The sequence below is a fragment of the Micromys minutus genome (genome assembly GCF_963924665.1).
Source record: "Micromys minutus genome assembly, chromosome: 19".
In the NCBI taxonomy this organism is placed as follows: Eukaryota; Metazoa; Chordata; class Mammalia; order Rodentia; family Muridae; genus Micromys; species Micromys minutus.
This window is the reverse complement of record NC_137954.1, coordinates 41,216,838-41,229,685: the sequence shown is the minus strand read 5'-3', so window position 1 is coordinate 41,229,685 and position 12,848 is coordinate 41,216,838. Positions and strand designations below refer to the sequence as shown.

The 12,848-nt window shown below is 51.0% G+C and overlaps 1 protein-coding gene across 1 annotated transcript in view; it reads right to left on the bottom strand.

Annotated features, from left to right (window-relative positions):
• Positions 1-2,910: 2,910 nt before the first annotated feature.
• CROCC2 (ciliary rootlet coiled-coil, rootletin family member 2) overlaps positions 2,911-12,848 on the bottom strand; it is a gene marked incomplete at both ends in the record, with an annotated part of 57,125 nt that continues 47,187 nt past the window's right edge. Inside the window, 4 exons of the mRNA XM_080932960.1 lie at positions 2,911-2,979; positions 5,059-5,190; positions 7,536-7,655; positions 8,044-8,163. Coding sequence (XP_080789086.1) covers positions 2,911-2,979; positions 5,059-5,190; positions 7,536-7,655; positions 8,044-8,163 — 441 coding nt within the window. The remainder of the gene's footprint in view (positions 2,980-5,058; positions 5,191-7,535; positions 7,656-8,043; positions 8,164-12,848) is intronic.

Here is a 12,848-nt window from a genome sequence, read left to right as displayed (position 1 = left end):
GATGGTTTCCAAAGAGCAGATCACCCAGGGATGCTGCAGCGATCTTGGTTTGTGTAACAAATTCCATGGCATTCTACAGTGACAAAGTTGCCTAGTGACATTTCTCAGATGTATCTCTACCGTCAAATGACACAGGATGCATTTTAAAAAAATTAGCATCTTCGACATCTCAGATAACAGTGCATGTTGGTCACATCCTGCTCTGGTAATAGTCAAAATGGAGCAGGTCTAACCCTTGGGTACCCTAGTCTGGAGCCAGTACCACATACAGAGTAGGTGGTACTATATGTACAACTCCAGGCTCCGTGAGGAGCCCTGGGACTCTATCATTGCAGGACCAGGCATGAGGGCCACTTTCACATTCTCACAGACATCCAGTGTACCTGTTCAGAGTGTTCAGCTCAAGAGTAGAGCTGAGACTCCCAGCTGAGGCTAGTATCTCCTAAACGCATGTTGGCATCCACAGGACTTTTTATGGACCGGGAACCAAGCATGGGGCAGGCTAAAAGAAGAAACTGCTGGCCTTCCCCTGGAAATGGAACTGGACAGTTCTAGCAGTGAAGTTTCAGGGCCCATTTCTCTCAAACTCTGGGAAGAGCAAGAGGCAGAAGGCCAGGTCCCCTACCACATGCACAGCCTGAATTGTTCATCCCAGTTGCCTCCTCCTTTGGCTTCACCTCTACTGTGGGGTAGCCTTCAGTCCACTTTAGTTTGCATGCCTGTGACTGCAGCTCCACTGAGCAGGTGGACTGGCCCATGACCAGCATGGGGTGAACTGTGGGGTACTGGATTTGATCCACTGGCTGCCAGTAGTTACCTATTTGATTTTGGCCCAGCTACTAGGTTTCTTCACCCACAAACCGTGAACTTCTGTGAAGGCCTTTCACAACCACTACGACTCTGCCCAGGGCAGTACTCACCAGATAACACATACCAATGTGTACACGCCTTAGAAAATATTTAGAGAAATGCAATATATTCTTTAGAAAAGATCCCTTCTCAACACAAATACATTCCTTTATGTTGAATAAGTAAAAAAGCGATATCTCCTGTACTGATGTATAAATACTCAAAAGCGTGGCAGTCTCAGAAGCCCTCGCTGTACTGGGAGTGCTCCTCTGAGCAGCCAGTGCAAAGGCAGCCCTGGATCACGAGGAAGCACCTTGGTCGGGTGACAGTGTCTTTCATTTTGGTGCTGAGCAGTATCCAGACCTCTCCTTGCTGAAGTGTGTCCCTTGTTTCCAGGTACATTTACAGGATACCTTTTCAGCTGCCAACCTCAGTCCCATTGATGTCCCTGGGACACCGGTGAGTCTTGCAAGTTCAGGAAGAAGAAGGCATCAATGCTGCAGGCGGGCTCCCTAGATGAGCCGTGGAGGAACCCCCTGGCCTCCTGTGGGAATCTCCAGTTTCTGAGCCACTGTCGGGTCCCTGAGGGGATGGTGCTACACTTCCACAGGGCAGCTGCAGACCAGTGAAGGAGGAAGGTCAGGGCTGTCTACGGAGTCCCAGCTTCTCAGGCCTCAGCGGGGCAGCCTATCTCTTCTCCTCCGCTCAGCTGTTTTCTGGGATCTGGAAACTGTAGGTGGGTGCATATCAGGGTACCTAGGCCACCACCCACTTATCCTTTGTCAGCAGAAGCCACTGCCAATGGGTCTCTGTTCTTCCTTTCAGAGCCTGGGCTTCAGGATCCTTCTTTCCACGGTCATGGGTGATAAGGCTTATCTGCCCACCTCAACTGTGCAGGATCCAGTTACCAAGTTCAACCAGAGGTCTGATAGGATGGCTGATTTTAAGTCCCTGGTGATCTTGAAGTAAACTGACAGGCTGTCACATATCTTGGCCTTAGCCACATGACTGTGATTGAATGGGTTCCAGGAGTTTCCTGCCTTTCCTGCCCCATGCCAGAGTCTGTGAAAAGGCTTCAGGAGGTCCTGGCAAAAGCGCAAGCTATGGGACAACCTGCTCCCTGTGGTGCAGGCAAGAATTTACTAGATTGCCTGGTAGCCTACTGATACTAGAAAGTGCCATTTACCGTGCCAAAGAGACTTGTTGGAGAGGAAGACAAGTCATTCTGACCAGTGCTAAATAGGAGAAAGGCACATAGATGCCAGCAGGTGAGTCAGGAACAGGGTCTGCTAAGATGATGGCCTTGGTCTCCATAGCAACCAGAGCAGGCTTGCCCACTGGTATTTTTGAACATTTTTTTGGTGTGGAAATGGGAGATTCTGGAACAGCTTCAGATCTCTAATACCCCTGTGGTCAGCGAGTCACGGGGCTTGCATCTGAGTCATTTCCCAGCCACCTGCCACCGTGATGGGACTTTAGTTCCTGGATGCGGAAGGTTTTGCAGCCTCTGGATGTGGGGTGTGGTGGCTGGCCTTGCAGGACATTGTGTTTTTGGCTCTTGCTGGTGGAAATGTTTTCCATGTGTTTCCCTGTGTTTACAGAACTGAGGGCACGGAATGTAGCCTGCGGCAAGGGAGCTGGTTTGACAGGGCTCAGCCACCAGTGCCTGGCCTAAGTAACAGGTCCAATCTAGAAATGGAGCCCCAGGCCCAGTAGGAGCTGAGGGGTGGTCAACATCCCTGCTCTCTGCAGCAGGAAGGAGTATCAAAGAACAATGCGGTCTAAACCAGCTGGAGGCTGAGGTCTCGGTAGGCAGGACTTCTGCAGTGTGGGAGGCGTTGAGGAGGGCATAGTGTGCTTTGGTTGGTGGTTACCTATCTGTGCACCTTCTCACAACACACCGGTGTTTGTTGAACTTGGCCCCTTTAGTGTGTATAGCACCAGTTTCTCCAGTAGCATAGAGCTCAAACATGTCCTCCAGAACCTGCTGTTAGCGCAGGCCACCCAGCATAGGAATGAAGAAAGGGTCCTGTAGTGGAGGTCAGTGCTTGCCCAAAAGGTCTAGTCACTGTGGGCTTGTTGCTGCCGCTGCTGCACTTCCTGGTCCAGCTGCTTCTTCAGGCTAGCTACCTGGAGAGAGAGTAGGGGTTCAGTCGGGCGGAGAGGGACCCCAGGAACACAGTCATGGAGAGTTGTGTCAGGAAAGGCTCTGGAAGCTGCAGTTTATGGCTCCCAAGGGCATGGACATGGGGTAGAGACAGCAGGTGGACAGACAGAGGGACTCATCAGCTTAGGCCTGCCATCTTGAACATCTGTGAGCATCCTGCAAACAGTGAAGGGCTTCTTTTCTGTTCAGGCCAGGAGTGTACTTCAAATGACTGAATTAAAATAAGCGTCGCTCTGCTTTATAGAGGATTAGGGAAACGAAAGTGAGGGTAAGATGGACACTTCTGCCTCTGTATCTCAGTTTCCTCTCTGTAAAATAAGGACTTTAACCATCAATGGTTCTAAGGTGATTTTGTCTCTTGTTTTTTTGTTTTATTGTTTTTTGTTTTTTTTTTGTTTTTTTTTTTTTGTTGTTGTTTTTTGCTCAGGGTTTCTCTATGTAACACCTGGCTGACCTGGAACTCTCTCTGTACACCACACTGGTCTCATACTCAGGATCCACCTGCCTCTGCCTCCTGAGTGCTGGGGTTAAAGGTGTGCCCTGCTACTGCCCAGTGGCTCTAGTTCCTGACGTTCATATGACTTAGCAGCTCAGCAGTGACAGGCTCAATGCAGGCACACACTCGTATGAGTACATTTCATGCACACACCCAAGGCTCTGCATTCAGATGCATTTCCTAACCCGCTAAGCTGCTCACATGCTGGTGTTCTCCCTGGGGACTCCAAGGACAAGTGGGGGTCCAGCACTGTCAACTGTGACATGACAGGCAGTCTCTGCACATCACCTGGTGACTAAGTGGTCTCATAGCTATCTCTGACAGAAACTATCCTAATCATCCTCTTGGAGACAGGGCAGTGGAGATCCAGAACACGTTCTACCACTCACCAAGCTGTGCGTGAGCCATGGAGCCACTCCCAGAAAGGACCGACATAGAGAGCAAACTGGGAGCCAAGGCTTTTAATACAGGTCATGTAGTAGCCTCTGTATAGTGTGCCATGGGGACAGAGGTCCTTCCTTTTCCCTTACACAGTCTTGCTCAGAGTACCTGTGCTCCTGGCCCTACCTGCCTTTCCAGGACCTTTACCCTCTGCTGGTGAATCTGCTCACGGGACTCTAGAGCCTTGGTGGCCTGCAGCTGGGCCTCACGGAGTCTCTCAGCCTCAGCTGCCAGGTCCCGCTGGTGCTGGGCAGCCAGCTCTTGGAGCCGCTGGGTGTGGGCCTGTTCCAGCTCAGCCATCTGGGCCTGGAATGAGAACACAGGCACCGAGGGCTGCTGGGATCCTGGGGTCGGGTCCAGTGGGATGCCCCACCCTATCTTTGGGGCTGTACTTCCTGTCTTGGCCCCACTGCTTTCTGCTGGGGTGCTGGCCTTGGCCCAGGACCAACAGCAGACCTGGAGCTGGCATATATATTAAGCCCACAGGTTTTGAGTCCAGGCCACCTGCTAAGGGTTTTGCTGGGCTGGAGCCCAAGCCACAGGCCCCTGGAGTGGGCCTTAAATCTGTGTGAACAGCATCCCAGGTTCCCTTTGAGGTCACTGAAAATTGTTGCTTATCCATCCTCCCTAAAGGGTAGTCAACTGGGATGGGGGGAGAGGGGTTGCGTGTGCCTTGGTAGAAGGGGAAACTGAGGCCTCAAAGGAGCACAGGTCGGTGTCAAGCTCAGGGCCTAGGAGACATGCATGGATGGCCCTGTCCCCTAGGCTTGCCTGATCCTCTGCTCTGTTTCTTATGCCGTTTTGCAGAGCGACGCCTGACTCACAAAGGGCCTCATCGGTCCCACCGCCCCGAAAGTCTGCCCTCAGTCCTGACTCCAGTTCTTCCTGGACCTCCAAGGGGATCTGTGGTGGGCTGCACTGTTGTCTTGGTCTCAGCTTGTCACTCTTCATGGACAGGGACCTGTCCAGCTGCCTTCTCTGTGCATCTGTGCACATGTATCATTCACATACATGAGATGCACGTGGACCCACCACTTGGGGGCCACAATGTTTGAATCTGTTCTAGGTTTATCCCCAAGCAAAGAACTCCACCAGCTCAGCTCACCTGCAGCTGCTGGCTCTGCCGCAAGGCCCCGTCTACTTCCTGGTGTAGGCTGTTCAGAGACTGGAGCAGCAGCTCCTTCTTGGCCCCCAGCATCGCGGTGTCTTCCTCCTTCCTCAGGGTCTCCTGCTCTGTCTGCAGAGAGAGGGAAAGCAGAGCTGTGGTGAGACTTAGGGTCTTTCCAGCAGAGGTGCCATATCAGGCCAGACTTCCCTCTGGAGAATAAAGGGTGCTCTGACCTGGACTCCAAATCTGCAGTCACAGTAGGAGGTAAGGAGTGGGGGACAAGGGTGTACCTTGTTTTAGACTAGCACAAGTCCCTATAGTGGCCCTTGGTAAGGGAGGTGGCATTTGAACACCAATGTCCCTACTCCTTGCAAGACTCTCTCAGGCCTTTCGAGTCCTGCATGTTCCTGTGCCTTTTGCAATGCATAGGACCTTCTACCTCTGCACACCCAAAGCCATGAATCTGGCTATAGTTGCTCTCACAGTGCCAACAAGCCTGTCTCAAAGTGGTGTAGCTGTTTTTGCTATCTATTCTGGGACAGAGACTTCTTAGAGGGGTATAGGAGAGGAGGAATAGCCCATAGGTTAGAAATGAGACATAATATTTTCTACGGGCAGGTCAGGGATCCTTTTACCTTGCATGTGGAACCTCTGGAAGACACACTGATGAGGGATCCTTTCTCTTGGAGAACAGCAGAAGCCCGCCTGCCCACACAGGGATCTCAGAAACTTCAGGGACCCTCACTTCATAGCCTCACCAGGATAGCTGTCACTAAGGCAGGACTACAGCCGGGCCTTGCTCTTAAGCCAGGCTGCCTGTCTGCTCACTGCTGTGCCTGCCTGCATCTGGCCTGGGGTCATGTCCAAGTGCCATGAAGTTCCCCCTTCAGTACTAGGCAGACCTTCCTTTGGCATCTGGGGACTAAAGCCTACACGGGATTCTCGCAGACCTTGGGATATATGGATTTGTTAGCGTGGGCAAATTTATAGGGCCAGGATCTGAGCCTTAATAAAATAAAAACTTTTTTCTTCGGGACTGAGAAAAACAAAGAGTCGTCTCCACTGGAAAGGGGACCCTGTTTCTTTAAAAAGCTAGTTATGCTGCTAGAAATGCATGTTATAAAGAGGAGAGAAAAGTGAAATCCAAAATAAATAAATGTTCACATCCGGGTTTCCCCTCCTGAGACACCAATAAAGGGTTTATGGGTATGTGGGCCCCTCACAGCTGACCTCCTGGAACTAATTAGCTGTTCCTGCCCTCCCTCTCTTGGGCCCCAAGGATTCAAGGCTGGCATCATGCCCATAGCTTGCTCAGTTGCCCCTAGGCAATGCCACCCCTTTGCCCCAGCAATATCCAGGAAGGCATGACCCTGCTCCCTACCCCTGCTCAGGCTGGGGACAGTGCATCGTTCCTTCCAGCCACTGCAGCAAGATCGAGGTGACTATCCCTCGACACAGCCTTCCCTTTGTGGGAGGGCAGGTAGCCTTGTATAGACAAGCTGGTTGGTGGCTTTTGTAACTGCCCTCACCCACTGGGTCCTGTGGCCTGGGCAGGCTTGAGATGGGGGTTAAGGAAAAAGGCCTTGAGAGGGGCAGCCTGCGTTGGCTCTCATGCCTGATGCCCTCAACACCTTCACACCAATGTTTCTGCTTCCTTGCTTTGCAAATGGGGGAGACAAAGTCCCAAGGGATCAGTTTGCCAGTTGGCCAGCCTGGCAGGCTCTATACTTCCCTTCTCTCCCTTCCATGCCCTCACCCTCCTTACTGCTTCCTATGGCACCACTGCCCTGGGCCTCTTCTGTCTTGGAGAGGGCAATGCGGATATCAAAACTCTGTGCTAGCCCAGGCTAGCCCAGAACTCTGCAACGCTAGCTTAGATGGGCTGTGTCCTGCTCCTTCCCGTTTCTCTGTAGCATAGTAGACAACAGGCTGTATAGGTTCTGTCTCGTGCCCTGACCTGTGCTGAGCAGTGACCATCCATAGTGCTACATTGGCATCACCATTGCCTGGCCTCAGCCTGCCTGTCTGCTCTGCTCTACACGAGCTCACTAAGCACCTTCCATGAGAAATATCAGAGAGGAGACATGCTATGAACGTGGAGGGAAGCTTATAGAACACCTCACTTGCTGCCCCTGACACAGCCCATAACATTCTTAATGTCGAGTGCTGTTTCCCCTGTGAACAGGACCTAGGGGCCCAAGAATTCAGGGGTGGTGCCACTGATCCAGGTGCTTCACCTCCCTCAATGGCAGTCAAGGTAAGGTACCTTGTTAAGTCTCTACAACATGCTTGAAGCTTTGGGGCTGGTTCTGAACTTGGCACCATTGCCAGGCCAAATGCAGACACTGAAGCCGACTGAATCAACCTTTCTTTTCCCAAGCATCTACTTTCTGGCCAGCCATCTGCTTTCTTCCCCCACTTCTTCCAGCCTTCCCCTGCGTCTCCAGGAATCTTTATAGCCTCGAAACAAATACCTGTATGAGGCGCGTGCGCAGTGCCGCGAGCTCCCCCTGTAGGCGGGCCCGCTCGGAGCGCAGTGAAGTTGTTTGTTCTTGCAGGGCGCGCTGCTCTGCTCGCGGCGTTGCTGCTGCTTCCTGCCCCTTATGGCTCCTCAGAAGCACCTGAGTGGAGAAAGGCTGCGTGGACATGGGCCAGGGATGGTGGATCCTTGGCCTCTCACAGCCAGGCATTCTGTCTGAGGATGGTCTTAGAATCAGCTTATTCTTCCCTGCAAACTAGGCACTTGTTAATAATGCCTCCTTCTGGAAGTGCCCACTGGGCAGTAAAAGTCAGCCCTCTGACTCCTATGGTGTCCCCTCAACCTCAGTTTTCCTGCCCAGAATTGGATGCTGTCTGAGTCAGTGCATGACTTCACACCTGCCTCTGGCATCTGCCAGAAGCCTCCTTTTATGCTGAAGAAAGTATTAGGCATTCAGTCTTGCAACGGTGAGCAGGTCCATTGTCTCCTGGTGACAGATATACCCTGTCCTCGTGGGGCCCCCTCACCTGCTGTAGGGGCTCCAGGAGCCTCCCCTTGTCTACAAGGCTCTGGCTGTGCCCGCTGCTCTCTTCCAGGGCCTGACGCAGGGTGTCTACTTGCTCCTAGGAAGAGGGAGGGGGAAGGAGGAAGGAAGGGAGGTGGGGGGGGACAGGGTGGGGAGGGATAGGGAGAGAGGGAGGGATAGGGAGAGAGGGAGGGATAGAGGTAGGGAGAGGAGAGAGAACCCAGACGCATGAAAGTCATGGCATCTCTGGAGAGCCTGCAGGTCTGTGTGGCTGTAATAGGCAAGAACACAGAGAAGGATAATGTTCGTGGTCGATGCAACAGCAGAGGATGGAAGACTCTGAATCTCCTTTGGCTTCATTAAGAAGGACAGAACAGGCTACCAGCACCCTAAACCTGCCTGTTTGGGCCGTAATTAATGGTTATGTGTGTTTGGGGGGAGGGTGTGTGTGTGTTCATATGGGCTTGTGCACATTTGTATGCAGGTGCATATGCCTATACTCGTGGAGACTAGAGGCTGATGTTCTACCTTAGTGTTTTCCCCTTTAATTCATTTTTATTTTGTGTGTAAGAGTGTTCGATTGTATGTATATATGTGAACCGTATGCATGCCTGGTGCCTGCAAAAGTCAGAAAAGGACACTGTTTGAATCCCCTAGAACTGGAGTCACGGTGTTGTGAGCCACCATGTGGGTGTTGTCAGTCCTACATACCTGGGTTCTCTGCAAAAGAAGCACACACTTTTAACCCCTGAGCCATCTGCCCAACTCCTCCACAAATGTTGAGACAGGGTTATCTTACTAAACCAAAGGCTTCATTTATCCCACTAAGCTGGTCAGTCAATGGGTTCCAGGGATCCATCTGACCTCAAATGCTGAAGTTACAAAACACTGCTGTCTACTGTGTGCTAGCCCTCCTGTCTGGTCATGCCGACCACCGTGGTTTAATATTCTCCTTAGAAATTCTGTTAGCACATCTCAAACATTATCTACCCCGTGAACAGATAGGACCAAACCAAAAGTACCCAGCAATTGGCAAGCTCACACCACTATAGAGACCCATATGAAACTGACAGACAAGCTGTCTTCTGTACCAGACCCAACCTCTCTAGAGAGCGTGTGCACAAAGAACACACAGGAAAAAACATAAATAAAAAATAAAAAAGGTGACACAAAGGGTCCAGGGAAACTGGAAGAAAGGGTGAGAATTTGAACCCAAAACTTCAGGGAGCCTGCTCTAGACATACTTCCATCCGTGACCTACTGTATGCATACAATCCTGTAATACATATGTGTGTAAGTCTATCAAGACTCAGGGTGTTGAGTAGATATATGCATAGGTTCTTTGCATGCATAACTCCCGAAAGACACACTGACCCAAGGAAGGGACCAAGACAAAGACCGGGCAGGATTGGAAGAGTTAGTGCACACAACAGGAGTTAACTGTTCTAGAAAAGCTAATTCCTGGGCAGTTTTTATCATTCCAGTGATACACATGGACAGGAAGCCCAACAATTCTTTTTATAGCACAAAATATTCTTAGCACAAATAAGTCCAAAGAAATATGACATCATTAAGGAATTATAGCTGCAAACACGAGATAGCAACTGTGGCTTCAGATCCACAGTGTAAGCCTTAGTTAGCAAAATGTGTCTCCAAGGCAGGCCAGGTGTGTCCAGACTTTGATCTTGGAGCTTGGTCCTGAGGCTTCCTTTTGTCAGCAGGAGAGGGCAGTGTCTGTGTAAAGCCAACGGAGCTGTTTGGGATGTACTCACTACAGGGAGGCCTGGCAGGAGTCCAAGGACTCTTTGGGCGCTTCTGGGACTCTGGGGTTGTAACCAGGTGCTAGTCCACAGAGAAATTAGTAACCTCCCACTGGGGTGTGAGGAGTATTAGCAAAGGGACAACTCTTGCCTCCTCTGCTTGGAAGCCCGTCCAGCCGCATGTGCTCTGGTGATGGGTGAGTGCATGTTCTCAAGCTATGGACAAGACTTTACATACAGCTGGCTTCCTGGGGACCTGTGTGTCCTGTCATTCGCCTGGGTCCCCCAGGACAGCCATGTGTGCCTTGTTGCTCTTCTAGATTCTCAGGGCAGCCCTGTGTACCCCGTTGTTCTGCTGGGCCCTGGGGTAGCCCTGGCAACGGGAAACGGGAAGGAGTTGCTCTCAAACAAGAGTTGTACTGTTTGCATAGCACAGCCTACCACTGAATTAGAAAAATATGTTTTTAATTAGCTTCTTCTTGACAAACACATTGGCTGATGTGAACCAAAGGGGGTGGGAGGCGGGTCAGTCCATGAAAGTGAAATAAGTTAAATGCAGGGCTTGCTTTGGAATATGCCCTCGGTTTGGCAGAACTGGGAGGGGCGCCAGGCCAGCCCTGTGGGGGCTGGCAAGTACCCAGCTGTAGCGAGGGGGCACTAGGAAGCTCCAAGAGTAGCCATGTTCCGCAGGCTTCCAGCTGGCCAGGAACAAATGTCATCTTGCTAGGATTATGAAGAAAAGATGGCATAAGATTGATAGGTTTTGGAAGACTTCCATAAAGACAGTCAAAAGTGAGGTCTTCACTGTCATCTTCATGTGGATGGAGGGAGCATGGTGAGTTTGCCTCAGGGATGGAGAGGGGAGGTCCCAGGGCAGGTCTCCAAGGCCCACTGTGCCCCTCTGGATCCCACACTGCAAGCCTGGAGCAGAGGGTACTCCTATAGTACTGTCACTGGGAAACCAGGCCGTTGTCACTTTGTTCCCAGGACAGAGGGTCTTTGGAAGGGGCAGATAACTACCCTGATAACTGCCATCATGGGTCCTCACACTAGGCGACACTGGGAACATTTTCTGTTTTTCTTTTCCTGAGCCTTTGATGGCAGGACTGGGTCCCTAAAGTTTCTACGGGCTCTTTCCTGGCTCTAACTTCCAACAATACCAGAGTTACCCTCTTCGAAATATGTAAAGTAAAAAAAAAAAAAAAATCACAAAAGAGTGGCAATCAGAGACAAGATCCTTCTCTGTGACCTGAGGCTCCTGGTCACGAGCTGCAAAGTCACAGGGAAGCTGTTGGTCAAGTGCAGGCTATGGTAGGTAGCAGGTAGAAAGCCCAGGTCTGTAGTAGGTATGGACATAGAAACTCAATGCACAAGCGGGGCTTGTGATGACCCGGGTTAGGCTAGAGGAGATTCAGGAACAGATCCTCAGTGCAAAGACAGCGGCAGAAGCAGATATGGAGGAAAGAGATCAAAATCCCCCGGGACATGGAAAATGGACCTAGCCCAGCATCGAAAGGACCCTTGAGCACAGCCAGAAACAGTCACCCTTGAAATGGCCCTGGAGGAACTCCTAAAAAATGGAGGCTGGAGGAGGAAGGGGAAACAAAGCATGAACTATCTTTTCATGGACAGGAAAGCAGGAGTTCAAGGAAAACATGAGTTCAAGTTCAGAGAAGTGAACACAGAAGCAATCCTCGGGGAAAACGTACCTCATCCTCGCGGCTCTGGCCAAAGGGGTAGACACTATGAAAAGGCACGGGTGACTAGAAACCAGAGCCAGGTGGCCATGAACATAGATGGAAGAGTGGAAGTGCTCAGCTGTGCACATTAGGTGCAGTGTAGGCCACGGTCAGCCTTGGGTCTGGTAGGGGAGAGGACAGAGCCGTTCTCCACTGTACACTGACGTGGGAATATTACATTAGGAGGAGCATGTCCTTGAATCTATGTTGAAAATTCATAGAAATAGTTGATGGTGACAAGGGGGGCGCTGGAGAGATGGCTCAGTGGTTAAGAGCATGACTGACCTTCCAGAGGTCCTGAGTTCAATTCCCAGCAGCCACATGGTAGCTCACAACCATCTGTAATGGACTCTGATGTAACCTCTTCTGGTGTATAACTGAAGAGAGTTACAGTATACTCATATAAAAAGAATTGAGAGAGGGAAAGAGAGAGAGAAGAGAGAGAGAGAGAGAGAGAGAGAGAGAGAGAGAGAGAGAGAGAGAGAGAGAGAGAGAGAGAGATCAACACTATGTGCTCCTGGCCCGGGGAAATTCAGGAAAGACACCACACTGGCAGCATTGCAATCTTTGTAAAGGTTTAGAAAGTCCACTTCCAAATGAATAACCCCAAAGTGATAAACTATGCTTGGCTTGTTTACGGAAAACACACACAAGTGAACGTATAGGTAAAACAATACAGATCTAGCCCAGTAGGCCACCCCTGACTTCTCAGGTCCCCCATCTTCTGAGAACATCACCCATCCTGTCAGGATCCATCAGAGCCACATCCTTCCACACACCCACAGCAGCTAGGCTCTGAGGGTCTTTCTGAAACTCTTCTCATAAACCTCCTGGCAGGTGAGGAAGCTCCTATATACAGCTCTGTCTTCTGCCTTCTGTTCTCTGCATGAGACCCTTTCATAGCCGAGGGCTATGCCCAGCTGACTGCTGCAGAGGTCTCTGAGGGTAGTTAGACTTGTGGAGAGATGGAGTGTGGGTCTGGGTGGGGTTGGTGACCAGTTTGACCTGGTATTTGCCTCTTCAGATGAAGCTTAGATAGAAGCCTGTGATACCGGAGATGCCTAAAGGCAGCCATTCACCTTGTCACTTGGGGACAAGGGACCTGTAGCTTTTACCTCACCTCCCCATTCCCACCTATGGTTGCCAACTTTATCCTTCTAGCAATAGGCTTGGGGGATCCTGTTTTCCTGACACTTGAGGGGACGCCTTCCAGCTGGGTGTGCTCTTCCCTCCACATCTGGGTCTGCCGGGAACATTTGGAAGGCCTCAGCTGCCCTCTGGAG